The sequence below is a fragment of the Strongylocentrotus purpuratus genome, unplaced genomic scaffold (genome assembly GCF_000002235.5).
Source record: "Strongylocentrotus purpuratus isolate Spur 01 unplaced genomic scaffold, Spur_5.0 spur5_scaffold_13, whole genome shotgun sequence".
Taxonomy (NCBI): Eukaryota; Metazoa; Echinodermata; class Echinoidea; order Camarodonta; family Strongylocentrotidae; genus Strongylocentrotus; species Strongylocentrotus purpuratus.
The window spans coordinates 32,775,886-32,800,485 of NW_022145598.1; the positions used below are offsets into that span (position 1 = coordinate 32,775,886).

Genomic DNA, 24,600 nt, shown 5'->3' on the forward strand with positions numbered 1-24,600 from the left:
CCCCCCCCCCCCCCCCCCCCACCCCCGAATGAGTGTTATGTAGGGTACGCATATGCATTTTCCCTCCTTTTGAAAACAGTCCCCTAAGTCCGGTGTGTAAAGTCAATACGGGCCGGATTTGTGTGTACTAGACGAGCCGGACTTTGGTGCGTGAAAAGTACCCCTTTACCAGATAGTATAACAATGAGTCTCCAAACAATAGCCAGATTTGATATTCATATTGTGAGCATGCGCTTAGTTATATCAGGATTCCCTGGTTATATTGAAGACGTGGGCTAATATCTGTTTGCCCAGTACTTCTCGCTGATTGTTTGACCAACATTAAATTGCTATTGTCCAGCTGACTTTTCTAAAGGCTTTTCTACCCTCGGCGCTAAAGGGATTGCGGAAAATTTCAACACTATTTGTGTTTCTTGATGACCCAGTAGAAGAAGAATAAGGGCTACCCTGCCCCCCCCCCCCCCGAAAAAAAAATGTCCCAAAACAACCCAATCATTATTAATTCCGTTTACCAACACGTGCATGATGGATCCCCCGGATGGATCCTTATTTAGACAGTGAGACAGTTCTGTTACGAGAAGCAATTCAACGAATTGCCATGGCTTGTATTTGTTCTAGAACGTACTACGCTCTTTCGATAACATGTGGCCCCTATTCAGCACAATATATACGCATTTTAGTTATTCTTAACAATGACCTAGATCTAAAACTGGCCGCGGATGTAACCCCCCCCCCCCCTTCGTCGCAAAGAAATATTCGATACAATTCTTTGACACAGAATGATAAACTAATTTCTTCTTGAGATATGTTTGGGGTGAAAATTCAAACATCATTTCCTGGTAACTCTCTTCTTTTTTAATGCATGCTCTATTCTTACGATTTAGGCATAATTTACTATGTTGATTTGCAATTGATAATCTCCCTGGGAGTTTTGCGATATCCCCGATGATACGGGTACAGTGTATTTAATTTTGTTCGTAACATTAGTGTTTTGCAAAGAAAGAACATTCTGAAAATGAGCGTCTTCCTTCTAACGAAACATATTGATGATGTTCCCGACAATACGGATATCATTTGCTTAAAAAATCGTAATACAGATAAAACGCTTTTTAAATCCAATTCAAGGAGAAACTATGACATTCTTGATTAAGTATCATTTTCAACATCACGGATTTTAAAATACGTTCTCTAATTTTAAGAAGATTCAAAGGATCTATGTATTGAAATAACAGACTGATGATATAATTATATGATTTATAATGATCATACGACAGAACTGTTTACAAGATGCAACAAAAATTGTTTAAAAAAAAAACAAGAAAATCGAAACATGCGATAACATCGCTATAAGGAAATATAAAATTACAATTTAAGTGTCAAAACATGCACGAGGAAAACAATGTCAGAGAGAGTGGGGTAAGTATAAAATAAATTTGTTTTTTTGAACAAATCAATTTGTATTAAAATTGATACAGTATATTGAACACAATCATGAACAGAACAGGAGGAGATGAAAAAATGAACAATCATGCCAACGTTAACGCCTACAGAACTCCGATTTTGAGAGGAAAATAAACAAACATTGTAACCAATGTCATGTACGTAAAATAATATTAAAACAAATCAGTAGCCAAAGTAATGCTTTTCAGAGTCAAATCTCGCAAGACGAGAGCGACACACAAGCGGGCACTACATGAATAACTAATGCGCCGGACCGGGCGCGAAAGGGCGCGAAAGCTATTCAAAGTTTAAGCTCCCATTCACAAATGTCGAGTGCTTCACCGGGGCGCGCCCTGGCGGGGTAATTTCGTAACAATGAGACTCCAAACAATAGCCAGATTTTAATGAGCTGGCAACTAACTGAAGTCCTCTCCTATCCGACGCAAAAAGGCGCTAATGGGCGCATAAAGGCGCCTCCTTTGTTCTCATATCCTGCTCTGCGCCCCGACGCGTCGCGGCACAGTCGCAACTTTGGAAGGCTCCCCTAAGAACCATAGCTAGTTTCCAAAGATAGTTGTGTCACTGGAAGTTGTTTCTGATTGGTCAGTTATTTGATGGAGCCTCATATATATTCCCTTTGTGACTTTGAACCATTTGCCATTTTCAATTGCAATCATGTTTAATTTCTAAATGTTAGGTATTAAACTACATGTACATGTATATAATAGATTTTAAATGGGATATTTAGTAGAATCGTTAGTTTTAGAGTCACAATGGTGATAGATCACGGGAAGGTTTCAGGGTATACATTTATGTTTCAGTTTACAAATGATCATGTTTGATATACATGTAGTGTCTCTGTGTACACGCCTCACATTGCGCGATGGCTAAGTGGTAGAGCAGTGGTCTTGTAACCGGCAGGTCCCTGATTCAAAACCAAGTTGTTTCTAATCGACTGAATAAAATTTTCTGTTGTTAATGAATGCATGTTGAATTTGAAGTTTATTCAATTTTTTTCTTCTTCTAAGGAATGAAGTTGACAAAGAAAGTATACCACAAAAAAATCTATTCTATACTTTTATTTTATTGTTTGTATTGTAGCTACACCAGGCAGGCTCAATGATCTCATCATGAACAAGATTGTGAATGTCATGTCAGTTACATTTTTGGTAAGTAAACTAAAGGCTTTGCATAGCTAGTGCAATTTATTTGTTCAACTATCCAGTGGCTACCCCATACCAGTGGATAAGGGTTACGTGCACATGGGGTTAATGTCCTATTTTGTGTTGTCTCAGTATTTTGTTCAGGTCAATGTTATTTTTCTGGGTTGTTGTCAAGGGGTTTGGAAGTTTAACCCCCCCCCCCCCCCCCCCGAAAAAAAAAGAAAAAAAAGAAGTCAAGTATGATCCTGATTGGAAGTCTGGATTTATTTGCACTTTCAAAATGCTTGAAATGATTTTTATTGGGATAGTACAGAAATTAAAAAAATAAAGGAAGGAATAATAATCAGATGATATGGTCAATATTGAGCTTGTTGTATATTGTTTTTCTCTAATTAACTTTTCTTTTTACTCTATTCCAAAATAGTCAAAAATTCAAAGCTGTAAAGAAGTGTAGAAACTAAAGTCTAAATAAGCCAAAATCGTACACAGACATATATTTTGTGCTTTGCATATACAGTTAAAACCTGCTTTCGTGACCACCTGTCTACAAAGGCCACATTTGTTGTTTCCCTTGAAAATGGTCTATCATTGAATCATGTACTAAAGGAGCCTGTCTATACAAAGGCCACTTTTCATGTTTTGCTTGGATGGTCGCTATAGACAGGTTTGACTGTACTTACATTCTACATTTGAAGTGTTTATGTAAAGTTGTTTATGTTATCTTCCAAACGCTCTCTGTAGGTGCTAGACGAAGCTGATCGGATGCTTGACATGGGCTTTGAACCTCAGATCATGAAGATTCTACTGGACGTGAGACCTGACAGACAAACCATCATGACAAGGTCAGTGTTAGCTTTTAAAAACTTGACTACTGTCTGAGATTTCAATGGAAATGCAAACAATTTGGAGGGTTTTATTTCCTTCAATCTTGTAATTAAAAAAAATGTATTGTTGGGTCAGAAATTGGGCACCACATGAAAAGGAGCTAGCGATTCCCTTTTAATTATCACAAAACACGAAATCTGTTGACAATATTGTTATCCCTGTCATCCATGAAATATCTTTTTTCGCAATAGTATTGGCAGATTTGTCATCACTTTTATTAAGACATATACAATGTGCACATGTAGAAAAGAAATGTCAGAATGTGGACGTCAGTAGTTAATTACATTTGCAACCACTCAACTCTGTATACAATGCAAGAAGCATGGTGTTGCGCCTCTTTTCCAGATTAATAGAAAAAAATTGATGACCATAATCACCTCATAGAGTGAAACCTTTCTTTGAGATACACTGACAAAGCGAAACAAAGTCCATGGTTTCTATAGACGGGTGGTCGCTGACGCAGGTTTCTCTGTACTAACATGGTTTATTCTTATCTTACAGTGCTACATGGCCAGAGGGAGTGAGGCGTCTGGCTAAGAACTACATGAAGAACCCGATCCATGTCAATGTAGGATCATTGGATCTGTCCGTAAGTCTTGAAGCACTTCTTAGTCCATTTTATGTGGAGTGGAGTACAGTAAGAGAGAGACAAATAAAGAAAGGGGTAGGAGAGAGAGCAAAATGGCAAGAGAGAGTGAGCAAAAGAGAGAGAGAGAGAGAGAGAGAGAGAGAAGCAAGAGAAAGAGAGGCAGGAGAACTATAGGGAAAGAGAGGGAGAGAGAGAATGGAATTGATAGAAGGAAGATTTAGAGAATACTTTTTGCTTTAGATAGTACAAAGAATTCTTATGATAATGAGGAAGCTGTGTTCTGTGCAGGATATACTGTAGCGGGCAATATATTTTAAAACATCTTTTATCTTGGCTTGATTTATTTGTCGTTGCATGAGCAAATTAATTAAGTAGTTAACAACAATTACAAGCATAATCTCTGTATTAAGAACGATCAATATTATGTACATGGCCATAGGTCAAAGTTTACTGTTTTTGTTTTGTATTTTTTCTTCATTTTTGATATTTGTTTCGCATCTTGGTTTCATTCAGTGTCAAAATAGGCTTTTATACAATGATTACAATTTTATTTTTTGTTTTATTTTAGGCTTGCCACAATGTAACTCAACTCGTTGAAATCGTAGATGAAGAGGAAAAGAGAGACAGGGTATGTATCAAAAAGTTTTTACTCCTACATGTATGTATTTAATAAAGGGTGATATTTAAAATTTTGAATCTAACTCAGTAATCCACAAATTTTCCCATTTTCCTTTTCTTAGTATCCTTTTATTGACCAATCACAAACAAGATACATATTTGGATATATGTTGTGGTAAACAGCCTCAGTTCACCATGGCAGGGCTTTTCTTGTGTGTGTGTGCGTGTTTTTTTTTGTTTTATAAATGAATTGCAGGTGGAGTGCAAAAAGTAGCTGCGCTCAACAACTGTAATATGCATACTCACTTAATGTGTGTGAAAAATAAACAAAATGCAAACGCAATGCACATAAAAATTCCCCATGGTAATCTGCTGTGCTTTAAGCATTGCAAATCTGAACAAGCCATAGTTATTATGTTGTTTGTAACCATTTCATTAAAGAGAAGGTTCATTGATTTAAAATACTAACTTTAATGTCATTATTGCAAAGGTGACACTTTGATTGGCCAAGGTTATCAAAATCCAAGGCTTGGAAACATTAGAAATAATGATTATTAACAATTACAAAACACTTAGATACAGCCCCGACATAGCACCTGCAAAGCTCCCCCGTCGCTGCTAAGATATGACGTCACATGTTGAACATGATGTGCACAAGCAGACGGTGTCCCATGACATCTCACACAATTTCAGTGCCCGTTTTGTCATCTTTTCTTCAGTCATTTCTCTTACTTCAATGACCTCAGGCGAAATTTTTAATCTATTGCCTCACTCTAAACCCGATGCATGGTATTATTTTGATGAAAAATGCAGGAAAAAAGGAATCCGTCGCTTGTAAACAAAATAAGACGCCATTGTATTTTCAGCTGCATACACCGCGGCATGTTCGGCATTTCAAGAGGGAACAAATGACGTCCATGCTATCATTCCGGAGGTTTTTTAATTTGAAAGTGTGGTTTCTTTGATTGTTCATTAACCCATATCCTGTGTATTTACAAACAAAAGAATTTAGTTATCACAATTGGGGTCATATCCCTTTTTGAATGGTATAAAATTCCATCACATTTATATACACTAAACTCATTATAATTTGAGAAATAAAAGCATTACAATTGTGTTCATTCTCTATGGGATGTCGTCTGCTTGGGCAGGGTTGGTTCATATTGTGACGGCATTAAAACATCGTTATTTTCCCGGCGAATCTCTCGCATATCCCAGATGCTACGGAGGTTGTTTTATTTGTATTTTTATAAATCACTGATATGTAGTTGACCTAAAACTTGCATGATGGCCATCTGTTAGCTTACCAGTTTCTAGTAATATGCTATTTGCCATATTTGTGATTTTCTATGAACCCGCACTTTAAAGGAATGCAGTATGGATTGTAAAAGAATTTCAGTTAGTTCAGCTGATATACAGTTAACAACTAAATTATTTATACCCTTATTAATTTTGCTAAATTTCTCAAGTATGTTAAAATTTGATTTATCCTGATTTACATTTCTTGAAAATGTGACAGATCAAAGCTTACATCTAAAATTATTCACCAAAGGCCCTAATTCAACCTATCCACCTTTCATTCTTGAGTTACGAAAAGCACGAGATCATCAAATTTACAATGGATATGAATAATTCAGTTTTTAACTGTCCATGCACATTTGGTTACCCCTCGAGGCCATGTAATGTTTCATAGATGTTGTTTTCATCCTGTTTTTCTTCCAGCTCATTGCGTTCTTTGAGACGATGACAGAAGATGAGAAAGTACTAGTCTTTGTTGGAAGGAAAGTCATGTGAGTACAACTATCCCTGGATGAGTTGATAGTGTTTAAAGCTCAGGCGGTGACATAAAATATACTCATTAGGAATTCATTCAAGGAAAATTGTACATTGTCTTCTCACTTTTTATCACCGACAGAAATTGAGAGCAGCAGGAAAAAAAAGAAAACAAATTGAACTTATTATGTATTGTATTATGAACTTTTTGTTGTTAACAAGTGAAAGGAATAGTATGGAAATACATTCATTAAACTGTCAACTCAGTGTTTGATAGGCTGTGCTACAAGTTGAATTGTAACATGCATTAGATCGTCAGTTGCATTTGATTATAAGCTGCATTCAGTGGAATGCAAATTTTTGGAGTCAAAATTTGACTCCATGTACTAGTAAGCAATTTTGATTTGAACTAGATTAATTGGTTAGTTTATTAAGAGAGAAAAAAAAAAGAAGCTTAAACTTGATGACCTTTGACCTTTTGCAGGGCGGATGACCTGTCATGTGACATGAGCATGAGGAACCTGTCAGTACAGAGCATTCATGGAGGGAGAGAACAGTACGACAGAGAACGAGCGCTGGAAGATTTCAAAGATGGTAAGTTACATAGAAAACAATATGGTGGTGGTGGAGGTGGTGGTGGTGGTGGTGGAGGTGGTGGAGGTGGTGGTGGTGGTGGTGGTGGTGGTGGTGGTGGGTGGTGGTGGAGGTGGTGGAGGTGGTGGTGGTGGAGGTGGAGGAGGAGGAGGAGGAGGAGGAGGAGGAGGAGGAGGAGGAGGAGGAGGAGGAGGAGGAGGAGGAGGAGGAGGAGGAGGAGGAGGAGGAGGAGGAGGAGGAGGAGGAGGAGGAGGAGGAGGAGGAGGAGGAGGAGGAGGAGGAGGAGGAGGAGGAGGAGGAGGAGGAGGAGGAGGAGGAGGAGGAGGAGGAGGAGGAGGAGGAGGAGGAGGAGGAGGAGGAGGAGGAGGAGGAGGAGGAGGAGGAGGAGGAGGAGGAGGAGGAGGAGGAGGAGGAGGAGGAGGAGGAGGAGGAGGAGGAGGAGGTGGTCACTGTAATCGTTAGGTCACGCCCCCATTTTAACTGGTTGGCGATGTGCAGAGGGACAGTGTTTTCCACTGTGACAAAGTCTGCGTCTATGAAACGGGAGAGGCACGTTAACACACAGCGCATGCTTCAGTCATCCACTTGGGTTGGATTTGAACCCGTAATCTTTGGTTTGACATGCAGACGATTCACTGACTGAGCCAACTGGCTTCCTCACTGGGCCAATTCACCTCCATATTCATGTTATCCTGTCATGTTTTGTTTTTATTTCTTTTTTAGGTTCTGTTCGTATCTTGATTGCAACTGATGTAGCCTCTAGAGGATTGGATATCAAGGATATCACCCACGTCTTTAACTTTGACTGTCCTAATCATATAGAGGAGTACGTCCACAGAGTGGGTAGGACTGGAAGAGCAGGGTAAGTAAAAAGGTTTCGCCTTTTCACCTGGACAGCATTATTATTATTATCCATTGAATGACTTTACACATGAATATATAGGGCCGAATGGGAAGCCCAAAGCTTTGCCTGACATTTTAACAAATTGTGACTGTATTTCCCACAATCTCAATTAAATCGTAGCCAAAAATACGCTTTGCATTAAAATATTTTGTTAATAATGATAAGGTTAATCTACATCTGCATAATTATTATGCAATTAAATGGATTTGAGAATACCATTTAGCTCTTCATATTCAAGTCATTCGCAAAATCATACGTAACTTTACGCACAGCTTTATGAAACATCCCCCGGGTGCCATAGAATAAGGATCATAATGAAATAATACAATATCATTATTCTTTATAATTAATCAAATCCAAGCTCTAGGATTGGTGATTTGATATATGTGATCACCGAGTATACTAATATCTTTAAGATATAGTAAGTAACATAAGGGATCAAATTCCTTGGATTTGCAGTGTTTGCACACAAGAATGAAACCTGTAGGCAAGAGAGGAAGCAGCATGTCCAAAATTTGTGACAGATATCTTTGTTGTATTCCCTCCCCCCCCCCCCCCCCCCCCCCCCCCCCCCCCCCCCACCCCTCAGACTGGTCTAATCGTAATGACCTCTGTGCATGTAGACATGTAGAACTGTGTGTGATATCTTTATGTTGTACGTTTCCTTCCAGGCGTACCGGTACATCTCTCACCTTGATGACCAAGAAGGATTGGCGTTGGGCTGGTGACATCATTAAGATCATGGAAGAAGCAGGCCAGGTACAGATTAGACATCATTCAATCAATTATAAACAACAGACGCCTTAATCTCTACCATTTTGTCTCAGACCCTGGTTAGGCTTTGATTGCCTTTATGTATGAATTATTATGGTTTTGTTTGCATATATCTAAAATATCATTTTATGGAAACCTTACCCAATCATAATACCAGCACTATCTCAGATGCAGCATGTAATTTGAAGTATTATTTTCTGTTTGATTTGAGTGTACATGTCTGTCTGTTTATTCAACAACAACAACAGCATTAAGATTTAACAGTACAAAAAAACAAGAGAAAATACAATGTCAATACAGAGCATAACTATAATGTCAGAAGTAGTACAGATATAGCAAACACATTATAGCACAGAGACTGTTTTATATATGTAATTTTTGAAGTGAAGTAAAGAATGAGCGCCTTTTTTTTTCTTTGCAGGAAGTACCGTATGAGCTGATTGAGATGGCAGAGAGGTGGAAGAGACATCAAGCTAGGATGGCAGATGGCGACAGGAGAGGAGGAGGAAGAGGAGGAGGACGAGGAAGAGGAGGAGGAGAAGGAGGCTTCAGAGGAGGGCGTGACAGGGACTCCGGAGGGGGAGGCTTTGGGTTCAGTAGTGGTGGTGGTGGTGGTGGCGGGTTTGGCTTTGGAGGTAGGAGTGGAGGAGGAGGGAGGAGGGGCGGGGAGAGAGATGAGTGGTGGTAAGATATAGAGAGGAGGGAGAAGAGAGAAAGGAGGAAAATAGGAAGGTTAGAGAAAGAAGGATGAAGAGGTAAAGGGAAAGAATACTGGATATAAAGAATGCAGGCATCAAAGATTAAAGGGCCATCCAACCTTTATAATAAGCTCATGTGTAGGTATTTTCCTTTAATATATAAAGATAAAAGATATTGAAAAGGAGATGTCTGAATGTTGGAGAGGAGAAGGAAATAGGAAGAAAGAAAAGGGGAGGTAGAAAGATAAGCGGAAGGAGGAAAGGAGGAATGGAGAGAGAGTGGGGGAGAGACAGACAGAGACTGAGACAGACAGATCTAGCTTTACAATATTGACGATTTTGGAAGAAATATGAAAGGTTCGGAAAAGAGTAAAGGGAAATGTCAAAAAATGGTGCATATGTGGATAAGTTTGTTAAGGATATGACTGAGAAAACAACAAATTGATGAGTAAAAAAATGTTAATTGGTGGAAAAGCACTAAGAAAGATAAATTGTACTGGACAAGTGATCAACAGTGCGTTAAATCTTGATTTCACTTGAAATCACTGAGGAGTGCCACATTGTGTGGAGTATCAGGTTTCATACATGTGTGTGCCAAAAGTAGAGTATGGCACTCCACTTGTTGTTCATTTGTTTACAAAAGAGGGCAAAAGGTTGAGCAAGAAAAGGAAGGAGAATGTGGAAATGATGTTGATCAAATGGCAGTTAATAAAGGAAGATGATAGAAACACAATAACCAAAGAGGTAGGGAAAATAAAAAGTATGAACATATATTTCAGTGTGTGCAATCTTTGTTGCAGGGATCAGTGAGAAGCATAAACTGGAATTTAAAAAAAAGTTGTTTAAGTATTTAATTTTTATAAAGTTATTTTACTTTTTCAAAGCTTCCGCATCTTCATTTTGTATGTATTGTACACAGCTTTTTTGTTAACCTTTATCTCATGCAATTTCATTTCTTTAAATCAAATAAATGTTTTTAAAAGAAAAATAATAACATATGTTCATGGGCACAGTATCACTTGGTGCTTCAACACTTTTTGAGGGCTCCATATTTGTGCTCACAGAACAGTCCTTTTGAGCTTCTAATAATCAGAGATATAAAATATTCTATTTGTTCCAAAGATTGAAATTAGTGGAGTATGTACATTGTATCTGTCACTTAAAGGATATTAGAGGGTCAAGTAAAGTTCCAAATTGTTGGAAACCCAATTCAAAGAGGAAAAATATAGTTAGTATCGCTTGAGTGCAGTACATTTCTTGCCATGGATTTTGGATATATACTGTGTATTGTAGGAAACGGATTATATATTTTTTAATTGTTTGATTTCATATTATAACACATTTTGAGTTGTATTTTTATGTCACGGGTATGTTCTTTTCATCTTGAAGCTGTAAAAGCTGAGAGGGTATGGCACGCTCAAGGCTCATTCAGATATGACACGGTAAACCAACACGATAACAAAACTCTCACTTCAAAGGGGGTGTAGCATGACAAGACTACATCTGTTTCCTGGGGCCAATTGGGTATAACACGACTATGAACGACGTGACCGCAGTATTCATGTGCGTGCAACATACGCAAAACTGAAGCTTGAGCAGAACTTCGGTCTGTTTCGCGAATGCTAGCGCTCTCTGACCATTAATCAAGTCCATTCGTTTACGTACAGTTGTCCAAAAGAAGTCGTAGATTGCGTTAACCAGTATTTGCCATGCTACACCCCCTTTTATAAAGAAATGTGTAAATGAGTGACATCTGAATGCAACAAATGACCTACGTGTATTCACTTAGCCCCGTATTATGATATACAGAAATGGGAAGCATATAACGCTTTGCTGTGATTTACTGCAACACTTCTGAACAAGGCTTTATCGCTGGTGATGACTTTATTTCAAACGACTACTAAGAAAGAAGGTTAATATACTTGGGGTATTGTAAAATGATGTTTATCCAATGGACCTATGGCAATAATTCCTGTACGAGGGACTTCATGGTTGAGAAAGAATGACTAAGGTACGACCAATTGGGTTCATGAGTAAATGTTTTTGTTGGATGAACATACCTACAACTGTCTTTCTTTATGGGTTGTATTGTCAATTTGAAATTTAGCAGAGGAAAGAAAGGGGGGGAGAAATCATGCATTTATATTTTTTACATGACTTGTATCTAAAGCATCATAACAAGTAATGTCTGCTGCAATCATACAGTACCTCTGGTCAAATGGTATGTCATTGTAATGCTTAGAAGTTCTGCCTGACCTTGCGTTGATCAGAAATATCATTACACAAAACGCTGAAGTATATTGTACATGTGTATGTGCCTAGAATGAGCAGATCAGTGTGGAGGTGTTGTGGTCTAGTGGATGAGTCTCCGGACGATGAGCCACAAGATACAGGATTCAAATCCAGCCGCGGCAATATTGTCCTTTGGGAAGACTTTAATGTGCATTTGCCACACTCGACCCAGGTGTAGTAAGTGGGTACCTGGTGGGATATATTCCTTGACTGCACTGAGCGCTACAGTTGCCAGAGATGAAGCCGGCGTAATAAATAATATTCAAAGCTCTGTGGAAGCCTGTGGAGACGTTATATCATAATGTGAAATGCGCTACACAAGAACGGCATATTATAATTATGATTATTAGTAACTATAACTTAAAATTGGTACATTCTATTTGAAAGTACAGATACGTGGCCTTCACTTATTATCTCCATCCATTATTTGATATGTTTTAAAACTGAATGTGTGTTGAACTGTATTTACCTGTCACATTGAGTAGATGAGGTGTACTATATGGAATAATATCTGTTGATATTTGTTTATTTCATTACCGGCTATTGTTCATAACTCTCTATGTGCCAAAGATTAAATGTTAAGGACCAAGTAGTAGCATTTATGCATGGTATTTAGGTAACAGTTATATCATAAGAAGTTATTATTGGTATACATGACACATATTGAGTAGATGAGGTGTACTAAATGGAATAATATCTGTTGATATTTGTTTATTTCATTACCAGTAATTGTTTCATAACTCTCTATATGCCAAAGATGAAATGTTAAGGACCAAGTAGTAGCATTTATGCATGGTTTTTTAGGTAACAGTTATATTATAAGAAGTTATTATTGGTATACATGACACATATTGAGTAGATGAGGTGTACTAAATGGAATAATATCTGTTGATATTTGTTTATTTCATTACCGGTAATCGATTCATAAATCTCTTTGTGCCAAAGATGGAATGTTAAGGACCAAGTAGTAGCACTTGTGCATGGTATTTAGGTAACAGTTATATTATAGGAAGTTATTATTGGTGTACATGACACAAAACTTCCTTGCAGAGAATGTTCAACAGGAACATCAAATCTAGTTTTTTGTATGTAAAACCATTTCTGTGCCTTTGATTGTTTAACATTTAGGTGATAAAACCATTACGAATGCATTCCATTAGTACATACTGTGTGCTCTTTAGCAAAATGTTGATTGACAAGTGCAAACGTCCGTTCAAGTAATATTGTTCTTGCTAACAATTTTAAAAAATGAAACTCGTTGGGAAGTTTCAGTACCCTAGCTAGCGTATATTCCGTTGAAATCATGTTCAGATTACTTGATGCATCATTGTAATGTATGTACGTTTCAACAGGTAATGGCCGGGCTACTGATATAACCATAGGTTGACTTTTTGAAATCTTTGAGATCTTGTGTAATGTAGTTACCTGAATCTCTTTTGGCTAAAAGGGAGATATACTTGGGTTAATGGAGAAAAGAAAAGAATTTATAACATTACTTTCACGTTTTAGAGAATTTTAAAAAGTTTTTTCTACATTGCTAAGCGTTGTATTGATTTCTATTTTAACCCCCCCCCCCTCCCCTCTTTTGTTACAATGCCGGATCTGCATTTGATTGAGGTTATTTGTAAAACTTAAAGTTGTAAATGAGAATAGAAATCGTAAAAAACATTGTAAATGCTGTGTTCTTGTGGAAAATTTGGGCCATCTCTAGAGACCTTTCTTTGAAATACATTAGTCCAACTTAACGGGTATAGATTTTAGAAGGTTATATGAATGGAATGTGTGTTTTTGCCAAGTATACTTTTGTTAAAAATTATAGAAATACCTTAATAAGGATTTACAAGTGTATTCTCAGCTCAAGCATTTGATAAGGCTGTTATATTTAGAGGCTGAAGCTGATAATGAGTTCAAAATGTGATATAATGTAATCTTGGGACCTTTTCCTTACAACTCTATTGAATTTTTCACAGTCATACGTTGGGATGGATAGATTTAAACAAGTAGTTGGTAACAGGTAGCTTTCTTGTTATGCAAGTATTTTGTAAGATCCATGTAAAGCACATTTTATTTGTTTATGAATAGCATAATTTTGCAGAAATAAATTTATTATAAAGAATGTTCATACAAATTTTCTTTATATTAAATATGACAAATATAATTGTTACATTATCCAGTTGAGAAAGAAGAAGTGCCTTGTGGTATTTGATTGTTACAATGGAGCTTCCAAGCAGAATGATGCTGCATTAAAAAAAAAGATGATTTTCGTTTTGTGAGAGTCTTCTTTTGGATTTTGATACAAATAATGCATAGCTGTCTCAACATCCCTCCATGCTATGGCCTAGTACATGTTTATGTATTTTTTTAAATGTCAATTGACAGTATTCAAATGTTAGTTTGTTATTTTTTTAAAGTTAGAATTTGTAATAAAATATTATATTGCAGATCAGAAAACCTTTCTTGTCATGAATTATTATAGTGGTATGTTTGAAATCACATATGTACTTGTATTTTTAATGGAACTGTTTGGTTTTTGATGAATAGTGGCAAAGAAGTGAGAGAGAAAGAAAGAGCCTGAAAGAGCAGGAAGCTTATACCGGTGAGCAAAGAGAGAATTTAAAAATTTGCACCCCCCCCCCCTTGAGCGCCAGGGATAAAAATCATGTGTTTTTGCATGATTTTTTTCTCAAGGGGGGGGGGGGTGGGGGCCCCCCGCCCCCCCCCCCCCCTGGATCCGCCACTGGGGTGAGCAAAGAGAGAGAGAGAGAGAGAGAGAGAGAGGAGAAAAAAAGGGGGGGGGGTATATACTCGTAAATAGTTTGACTCTCAAGGGAGATAAAGAAAGAAAGATGAAGACTCCTATAATGCCCATAAATGAATCACCCAGAATATTTGTGTAATTAATCATTTTGGATGGAAAAATACAAAAATCTAGCTTGATCCTTTCAAATGTTCCATTTCATTTTCAGACAAATTCCTCTTTTTTCTTCTGACGTTGCCACTATATTATCGTTCATCATCATTCATTCTTTTGAGTACAAATCTACTCAATTTGGAAGAAAGGAAACTGAATTGTGCATAATGATATCCTTCATGTAAAAACAAAATTACCTTTGCAATTAAGGAGTATTATGTAAGCTTATTTTTTGCTCTTACATTTTGGGTACATAATAGCGACACCCCTTGTGAAAATAGTTTAGATATATTACATGTAGGCCTACTATCTGGGGTCATGAATGTGCCTGGAATGAGAAATAAGATTGAGGGATATCTAGGCCTAATTCGCATTTTTATCTTTGATATATGTATATGTTTAGACAAACATGGGAGGAGGATAGCTTTCTATGTTTATTATAATTATAAAAGTAATAATAATGATAGGAATTATTATTAATACTATTATCATTAGGCCCTATTATTATCGTTATCATATTGTTATTATATTATTATTATTATTATTATTATCATAATTACAATTATTTTTTAATTATATTCATGGTATTGTATTATTATACTTTTATTATTATCGCATTAGGCTAGGCTGGAAAATGTTGTGTATACGATTTTCCTCAGATCAAATTGAACGAAAAAACTTTGTTTTGAATGGCCGACAGAGTATTGACCAATAGGAAGAGAGCATTCAGGAAGCTGTGACCAATCAGAGACAACAATTTCATACACACCGCCATTTTTAAATACCCTGTGTGAATTGTATTTTGTGTCGTGCAGCTGAAAAAGAAATGTTTTGATCTAAACCAGAAGAAATATCATCATTTCCAGTAAAAAGTTGAAGTCTCTGAGCCACAAGTGACCATTGCAGATGTATATCACCATTACGCCATTGATTAGGTAACTAAAACCCCTCTTTTTACCGTAAAATATAGAATCTAGATCTACATGCAAGGTCGTGCCGCACCGTGAGGTACCGACGCACGCAGGTCGCAGGTCGCAGCCCGACGGGCCGGCCGCGACCGAGGGAGTCAGACCCGGCCGTATAGCCTCACGCCCGTGAAGTGACTTTACAGACAGTTTTTCTTTTGTAGGCCCTAGTTAGGCTACACCATTCCAATGTGAATATGTTGTGTGAAATACAGGAAGAAAAAGATATTTGCAGGTGATCTGGTGCGGCATTATATTTTAATGTTGTTTCATGTTGATATTTTTCAAACTTTGAATCAAAGTGCTTTCACTTTCATGTAAAAACCCAGGGCCGGGCCAGCGCAGAGGCACAAAATATGTAATCTTTACACTACAGCCTGTGATTTTTTTTATGGCTTTAAATAATGTCAATAAATGCGCTCGTGAAGTGTCTAGCAAGCTCAGCTAAACTACTGGGTTATAGATCTAGACTAGTCCGCAAAAATGCAGACCATCCTCATTTTGAATTTGAGGACGCATTTTGTCAGTGTTTATAAGGAAGATCCTCATTCTCGGACCAGTGCAGTGCCCCTACTGATACTAGTAGGGTGTCTGAGAGACTCAGACGATGGACCACATCTTACAGTGCGGTGGAACGGGTTGCACAGACAAAGACCTGGCCCTTGTTGATTAATGAAACGGCCATTGCAACAATCGGGCGATCGAAGAACTTAATTAATTTAATTTGATTTTAATTAAGGAACTTTACATAACTATCTTGATCTCAGCAGACACGAACGAACGAGCGACTCGGTGTTAGCTCAATTGGTAAGGACAGTTTACATTTTGTAGTCTACATGTAGTTAATAAAACGTTGGATTTGTTGCTGTTGTCATGCCATGGTAACTTGCAGGTTTGAATCTCAGTATTTATTCAGTTCTATTTTTTGCCTTTATAAATAGTGAGGCAAAGCAAAAAATGAATAAAGTCTACTTGTTTGTGTTCTTACCTCTTTCCAAGCTGCTAATGGTGTAAAACTTATCAGCCAATCAGTTTGTAGAATCTAGACACTTTGCGAGCATGCTTATTGATATTTAAGCCGTAAAATTATTCTGCTTTGAAGTTTGAAGTAAGTAAATTCTTTTAATGGAGCTTTATATTAAATTGTTTCCTCTTTCTGATTTTCAAATACAGTGAATGCTGAATTCACAGAAAGAGCTTGGTGGATCCAAGGAGATTTGTTCTGAATTCTTCAAATTGGGTCCAAGGAATATAAACTGATTGAATCCGCTCCATGCTACGCCGCTTCTAATGATTGACCAGACTTCACACTTTCAAAGATAATCACTTTTCTCCAGAGACTGAAACAGTATACCTCAAGGATTGAAGAGACATGGCTGTTCAGGGAGTTGTCAGACAACTGAGAGATTTGGCCAAAGATCCACAGAACAGGGAGAAGATTGTAAAGGTAATTACATGTTTTGTTTGCTTTGTTTATGTTTTCTAATGCCAGTGAAAAAAATACACGGGGGCTCGGGGCGATTTAGCCCCCGAAAGTCGTAAAAGTAGCCCCCAAAATATTTTAAGTATTTTTTTCCCTGTCTAATGCTGTTTCAAATCAATCTAAAATGTGAATTCTACATAGCGTAAAGTTATTTTACAGGCGTTTTAAATTTTCATCGTGTTTGTTACTTTGTCTTCTTAATTTGTACCATATTGTCCCCCCCCCCCCTGTCAATAATAGTAGTTCTCTCTCTCTCTCTCTCTCTCTCTCTCTTTCTCATTCTCATTATCTGCCCCCCCCCCCCCCTCTCTTGCCAATTTAAGACATAATCATTTGAAGGATATCAGATCTATTAAAATAAGAATGAATTTTTCTCTTCCCTATTATTTCCCACAGGATCAAGGTTGTTTACCTGGCTTAGTTTTATTCCTGGACAACGATGACCCTATTGTTGTGTCAACTGCACTGGAGGTTTGTACATTTTATTTCGAAATCTGGCTCAACTTGTATAGGGGAGAAGATGGTTGGCAAGTTTGTATAGAAATCATTCTTGCCTTGTTTGACTATCAATTAATTAACATGTACGGTACTACAATTGTTATGTTGTAAATGATAACAAAATTACTAACTTGGAACAAATATTTAAGAAGCGTGTTGGGGCAAAACATTCCAATACCAATGCAGAGTCTGCTGATGCAAGTAAATGCGTATCTAATTCTATAAAAAAAAAAGAGAAAAAAAGAAGAAGAACAATTATTGTGCTTTTGCATGTGTAATGTATTTCATCATTGACTGGGTACACATCTCTTTTGGGGTAAAACTTATTTCACTGCACAGAGTTTTAAAACACATGTACAATGTATTCAATCCAACAGGCTATACAGTACCTATCGGAGAGTTCAGTCGACCGTCCACTAATGAAGAAAGAACTTGGAATGCTGGTTAGCCTAGAAGCTATCACAAACAAGTAAGAAATCAGTAGATATTGTAGTTTCTACTTTCTACACATGTAGGGATACAAAGATAAAAATTGACTTCCTGGGGAAATGGGATAACCGTAGGTATCAAGATTTAAAAACCCTGCCATGTTTTAAATTTATCCATTACAAAATCAAAAAAACAAAACAAAAATTATTATAATAAAATTGTCCATGTGTACTCTGTACATCTTTAAAACTAAAAGTTTTCCAGTTCTTTATTTCAAATATAAGTATGAATGTTTGCTTCCATCAGTGTGATACTAGAGGGTATAGAGACGTTATTTAATTCTAACTATAATGTCCTGCAGGTATATACTGCCAGCTACGGCAGGGAGTTCAGACACATCTGCACAGAATGGAAGTGCTCGAAACGGAATGTCAAGATGTTGAATTAATAATCTTTTTTAATTTTTACTGAATATGCTGGTTCAAGATATGGTTTTCAATGTCAGAGCAATAGAAATATTACACTTACTATAGTTACAACTTATTGCAATTTAGTCGAATGGCTGACATATCCATTACTCCATCTCTTTTCTGCAGTGCTGACAGTGACATAAGGAGCAAGAACCTCGCCCGTAGCATCCACAATCGACTGACTGCCCCACCCACCCCCGGCCCCTTGAAGGAGAGTAGTAACCCCAACATACCCAAGGGGAGCAGGGGCGGTGGAATGCACCCTGGTAGCAAGTTCTTTGTCGGTACTAGCAAGAAAAAAAAATCGAAAATCCTCACACTACAGATTAATGGCCTTATGAACATTGTGAGTATATTGTTGAGTCTTGGTGATATATTTAAGATTTTATTAATTCAGGATTCTCAGCTGAACCTTGGAAATAAGGAAAAAGCTGGAAAATTGAGTTCCCTTTTTTCCATCGAGTTGAAAGTCAAAGAAAATGAGGATGAAAAAGATCTCTCAAATCAGGAATTTCCTTGGCCCATAAAGAAACTAATTGGTCTCTTATATTTTGTGTCGTGCCAACAAGGAGAAGACAAGGATAATGATAATATGTTGACATAAAACCCGACCAGGGAAAACTCAAAGACTTTGATAATAATCTGTATTGAACCTTGGGTCATGGTATATAATGTGAATCTGTTCAGACAGTTCAAGCCTAAGATGAAAAAGGGCATTAGCTCTTGTTCAAACAACCTTCTAGCTTTTTAGCAGATGGTAGGCCTACATTGTTACCATATATGAAAGAATCATGCCATTGATACATGTGTCTCCTTTCTAGGCAAAGATGGTATATTGCAGACTGCCCTCTATTGACAGAAATATTACCTTGGACCCTCTGCAAGACTGCAACATATTTAGCCTTAATTATTCTCTCTGCCTCTCTTTGTCTCTGTCTCTCTCTCTCTCCATCATAGCTTTGTGAAGTTAGTAATTTTAGTTCCATACCTGGAATAAATCAGTTAATTTTGTTTTCTTGTCTTCATGTGTTAGTTTGTCAATTCAACGTTAGAATCAATATACTGTAGTCTTTGTTGTCAATGTTGCTTGTACAATATTTGAGTCATGCAGAGCCATAATAAACTACATCTACTTGTAAAGCCATGCCCTTCATTTACAAATGTGACGTCTTTATTAATCATTTAAAAAATCTCTTTATTCACCAGGAGTGCCGTAGATCTTGCGAAGAAGAGCTGTTGAAAGTCAAAGGGGTTGTTAGTTTCACCTTTGACCTTTTGAAGAAACGTTGTGAGCTGAGGACCAGAATAGACATGAAACCAGAGGTGGGTATACATACACATGTACATGTACATGTGCACCCTGTAATCAATCTATTTTTCAATTACATGATAAATTGATTTTAATTAAAATGAGATCAAGTCCAATAATTTTTTCTTTTTCTTTTTTTGTGTGTAGAGAAACGATTTGCAGAAAGTAAAATCTGATCCCCCACCCCCAAATTTAGATGTAGCTTGCTTAAAGGCATCGTTTAACAATGTTAAATCTGAGATGCATGGCCCTACGTGTTATCAGTGTCTGTGTGGTCTAATATTGAAGCCATGAAGTGCCTCAAATTCAAAAGGGTAAAAATCTTTAAGGTTTTACCATACTCTTTTTCCCCATTAGACTGTAGTGTAATGAAATCTATAAGGAAAACAAAAAATGAAATTTCGATATCCAATCATAAATATCTTGAAAATCAGACAGGCGATCGGTTTGTGAAAGTCATGGGGTTCCTGACTGACCTAAAGGCTTATAACTATCATTGCAGCATGAGCTAAATCCAGGATTTTGTTTCAGAATCTAATACAAAGTTACCCAGTCCCTTTAAAGAATCTTGAAAGCCATCTGCACATGTTTCTTTTATCACTTTCAAATACCTTGCAGGCCTGCCCCAAAATAAACTGTTTTTTGAAAGACCTTGATCTGTGTATGATAATCCAGATTTTCTTCTTCATAAAATCAATATTTAAAATCCAACTTCCTGCTGCGAAGAATGCAACGAGAATAATAATAATATAATATTCCGCTTTGATATAGCGCCCAATACAGTACATCAATGCAATGATGTGTCTAACTCTAAGCACTTTACATATACATTATTACCCGGTCATTAAATTCAGGCTTACCCAAAATGAATGCTTGCTTTCGTATTAACTTCTGAAGTTCATATTTGATGACCTAGAAAACTGATGTATGCAGTGCACTTTCCTGTTATGATGTAGTGAAACAGGAATTTACACAGGTATTGCATCAAACGGCTATGCTTGTGAATGTTCCACATACATGTGCATCTGTGCCAAGGTTGAAAATTGGTCTTTTAAAGGGCACTTTGTCCTGTATGTGTACAGGCATTGTTTCTTATCTCCACTTTTATTCTACCGATAGATGGATGATGATTGATAGAATTGCTCAGAAAGCTAAAAATTGATTCTATCTTTGAAAGAAAAATTTAAATCCCAAAGAAAACTGAAATTAATGTCATCATTTGGAAAGCGAGTACATGAACATGGAGTATCTTTTGATACCAAATTTGTTATTGTAGGGACTATATTTTCGATCAAAAGAAGGAATAGCCTTCAATTACATTTTAATCACAAAAATAACCAGAAAATTCTTGTGACAAGATCAGAAAATTACTGATCACTACTGAAGAAACAACCTTGCAACAGAAATTCCTTTCCTCCTTTCTCTCTTTATTTTTACTTACATGTATTATTTCTCCCTATTAAAATTCCTTTCCTCCTTTCTCTCTTTATTTTTACTTACATGTATTATTTCTCCCTATTATGTTGATGCTATGTACTTGGATAAAGCACAAATCTTCCCACATCTCCTTTATTCCTTCTTTTGATTGAAAATGTAGCCCCTATGCTAAAAAGTTAGTATGGAAAGATGCTACTTGGGATAAAGCACAACCCCCTCCTCCCCTAGCGGCCCCGCCTCCCCCCTTCATTAACCCTATCTTAATGAGGTTTTTACCAAGTCAAATTGACCCTCCCCCCCCCCCCCCACCCCCTGTGAATAAAGACTAGAGTACACCCCAGCAACCCTGCAGCTCATGGTTATAGGAACAGCTGAAACATGTCAATATCAATTATAAGCTCCATTAGGTTTTCCCAGGCTGCTCAAGATTTGTGTTTAAGAGGGACGTAATTTGATCTTTATTGGCAGGCTTATCACGCAGGAAAGTGCAGTTCAGGCAGAGAATTTCATTCATTAAAGGAACAAATGATAGGATCCTAGTATAAACCATTTTCTTTACTGTGATGAATAGATCATTTCGAAATGACTAGATTTGTATCCGAAAGATATTGAATAATCTTATACAACCAGCCATCCATTTTTGTCCATTATTGTTTTAAATATATACTATGATTTATTTCAGATATTTATATCACCCACATCTTTATGAACTTGAATGAAATTGACAGATTTATCTAATTGAACTGGACTCCCCACTAACTTATGGGGTCAAAAACATTTTCGGCCTCTCCGTGAGGTTAACAGAAAAACAATGGTAGAGAGATAAACCCTACTGTTCCTAGAAGTCGCCCCAGTATTTCTTCCATGCATGATTCCGGTCTCATGTTGAGGTTTCGGAATAAATATTAAATACTTCATCCCGGCTAAGTCCAACAGTAATTCCAGCCAAATCCCAGTTACATACCAGAAATCTCAGCATAAAACAATACAATTTTGACCTGTTACACATGTATCAAATATACAGTTGTTATAAGCTATTACTTTCATGTATTATATTGATGAGGTTATAAGTATAGGCTAATTGTATTAAGGTTTATGTAATATAATGTTGCACTATCTTGTATCTTAATTATGCAATTAATGTTTTCGATTTTGTTTGTTGAGGGAAAAAGTATTTCAAAACAAAATCAACCCCCCCCCCCCCCCAATAAAAGAAAACACACAGCCACTGTGGAATGGGCAACTCTCAAGCACAGTGTGTATTTGTGTGGGGGGGGGGGGGATTGTGTGTATTTTGGACAAAGGTGTGAATTGATAATTGATTTTTGATTTATTTCTTTATAGTTTACATTCTTAGTTTTTCATTTCTTGATGAAGGATATTTATGTACCATGCACTCATAGTGTTTGAGGCACCTGTAAGTTATGGATATAATATAGATTTCCTTGTACCAATATACAATATTTGAGGCCCAATGTTTATGAGTTGCCTATTGGTGTTGAATACTGAATTGATGAGGGTTTTATTTCTTTCTTTTTTTCTCTCATTTTCTTTCAGGTGCTTATTGCTGCCATTTCAAGGACGGAGACAATGTCAGCCGAGCAAGTCGTTAAGAATGAACATGGTGAAGAGGTAAGAAGAGTAAACCTAGAAATTATTTGTTAAATAAGGTACATGTATCTTGTAATAGGGACATTAACTACTCAGAGGGGAGGGGAGGGGGGGGGGGTTATGTTCAATTGGGCCAAAGTAATTTGTTTTTAAATCTTGGTTCGTTATTTTAGAACCATTCAGGGCATGAAGTTTATATTATGCATGCTTCGTTATAGGTGATTTTATTTTGAGGCCAGACAAGTATATGTAGGTTATTCAATGAGGTCAATTTCTGTCTGTACATGTTAATTTCCTGATACTTTATTTTTGTCTTTAGAAGAAAAGAAATTTAATTATGAATCAGTAATTTATTTAAAACTAAGTTTTGTATCTGTGGACCAAGAATAGCATTTGCTCGGTTTAAAATCATATCAGTGTATGCCCTCCTGGCTCCAGTCCAAACAGACAATTTGTTGTAAAATGCTGTGGGGCAATAAGGTATATATTTAGGCATCAGTCACAGGGAGAGGCCTTCACTTTTTTGACCAACCGGCATTACGTAAATCACTGCTCCTTTTGCCTTTCACTCTATAAGGAAAAGCATCATGGTACATTTCCTTCACCCAAAGGCTCTCTAAAAAGGTAGAGGGTGGGGGGGGGGGGCATTTCTTGCTGGGACATCCAGTTTTCTCTGTGCGAGAAACTTGTACACCCATTGATGGTACATGTATTTCCACTAAGTCCAGTGTCAGCGAATTATGACCTGAGTATGGAAACTTCCTACTACATTTAAATCTCTTTAAAGCCTATCAGTACTAGTTTGGCTAGGAGGGATTAGACCACCCTGCAAGGTCGCTGGACAGGTGGTTATCTCATCGAGCCAGCTCTCAACTAACATAAAAAAAGAGGACCATGGGGGACCAACAGGCACCGATTAGGCATTGTTTGCTATATAGAGGGCGCAAGTAGCTATAAGTAGTGCAGTGGGGCTTTAATCATTATAATTTATCATTAGTGAAGAAAAACAGTATAAATGAACGCTCTTGCTCTTTGGCTTGGTATCATCATCACACAGGTGATCCTATCCTTCGGTGCCAACCCAGCCATGGCCAACAAGGAGAACAGCCATCACAGTCTACCAGACTACCTCCCGGAGGACAACAGTCCTATCAGAGGGTGCCACAACAAAGCCATCAAGAACATCGACCAGGGTGACGAGGAGAGGCGAGGTAGTTGGATCGGTGCTGCTGCATCATTCATATCCACCAATTTCTACTGGTGATGGGTTAGAGAGTCAATGTCGTGAACTTTGTACTGTGTGACCGAAGGGTCGAAGGTCAACTGTGTCTGTATTTGTTTCTATATGTGTGTGATCAGGGAGGCGTTTCACAAAACTTGTCATGAGTGACAAATGACAGTTTTTGTTATAAGCTACTGAAATCCTTGCTTCTGATTGGTTATAAGCAGATTTTGTCACTGATTTTATCATTTGTCATTGAAAAAAGGCTTTGTGAAATGGGCCCCAGGGCCACATGACGGATTCTCATGACATTTCTACTGGTGATCAGTCATAAGGAGTCGAGTCTGCCAGTGGAATCAATGCTATGATTGTGAATTTTCGATTATCAGATTATGGGTTTAAAGTCTTTAAAATCCTTTCTTTATATTATATTACACAGTTTTCTTTGTCTCCATTACTTTCCACTGGTAATGGGTATAAGTACGAGTAGAGTCATCATGCCACAAACTTGTTATTGTCAGACCAAGGTTCAAAG

General features: G+C 37.3%; 2 protein-coding genes across 2 annotated transcripts in view; both read left to right on the forward strand.

Moving 5' to 3' along the window:
• LOC754745 (probable ATP-dependent RNA helicase DDX43) overlaps positions 1-14,181 on the forward strand; it is a 28,449-nt gene extending 14,268 nt beyond the window's left edge. The window contains exons 12-20 of the mRNA XM_030983710.1: positions 2,542-2,609; positions 3,345-3,445; positions 3,990-4,077; positions 4,646-4,705; positions 6,418-6,485; positions 6,953-7,062; positions 7,786-7,924; positions 8,638-8,725; positions 9,162-14,181. Of these exons, the coding sequence (XP_030839570.1) occupies positions 2,542-2,609; positions 3,345-3,445; positions 3,990-4,077; positions 4,646-4,705; positions 6,418-6,485; positions 6,953-7,062; positions 7,786-7,924; positions 8,638-8,725; positions 9,162-9,428 (989 nt within the window). The 3' untranslated portion in view covers positions 9,429-14,181. The remainder of the gene's footprint in view (positions 1-2,541; positions 2,610-3,344; positions 3,446-3,989; positions 4,078-4,645; positions 4,706-6,417; positions 6,486-6,952; positions 7,063-7,785; positions 7,925-8,637; positions 8,726-9,161) is intronic.
• A 1,245-nt stretch (positions 14,182-15,426) lies between these two features.
• Positions 15,427-24,600, forward strand: part of LOC115923134 (armadillo repeat-containing protein 1-like) — a 9,368-nt gene continuing 194 nt past the window's right edge. Inside the window, exons 1-8 of the mRNA XM_030983406.1 lie at positions 15,427-15,576; positions 16,780-17,053; positions 17,486-17,560; positions 17,965-18,056; positions 18,613-18,832; positions 19,693-19,809; positions 22,790-22,864; positions 23,901-24,600. The exon at positions 23,901-24,600 is cut by the window's right edge and continues 194 nt beyond it. Of these exons, the coding sequence (XP_030839266.1) occupies positions 16,979-17,053; positions 17,486-17,560; positions 17,965-18,056; positions 18,613-18,832; positions 19,693-19,809; positions 22,790-22,864; positions 23,901-24,107 (861 nt within the window). The 5' untranslated portion in view covers positions 15,427-15,576; positions 16,780-16,978 and the 3' untranslated portion in view covers positions 24,108-24,600. The remainder of the gene's footprint in view (positions 15,577-16,779; positions 17,054-17,485; positions 17,561-17,964; positions 18,057-18,612; positions 18,833-19,692; positions 19,810-22,789; positions 22,865-23,900) is intronic.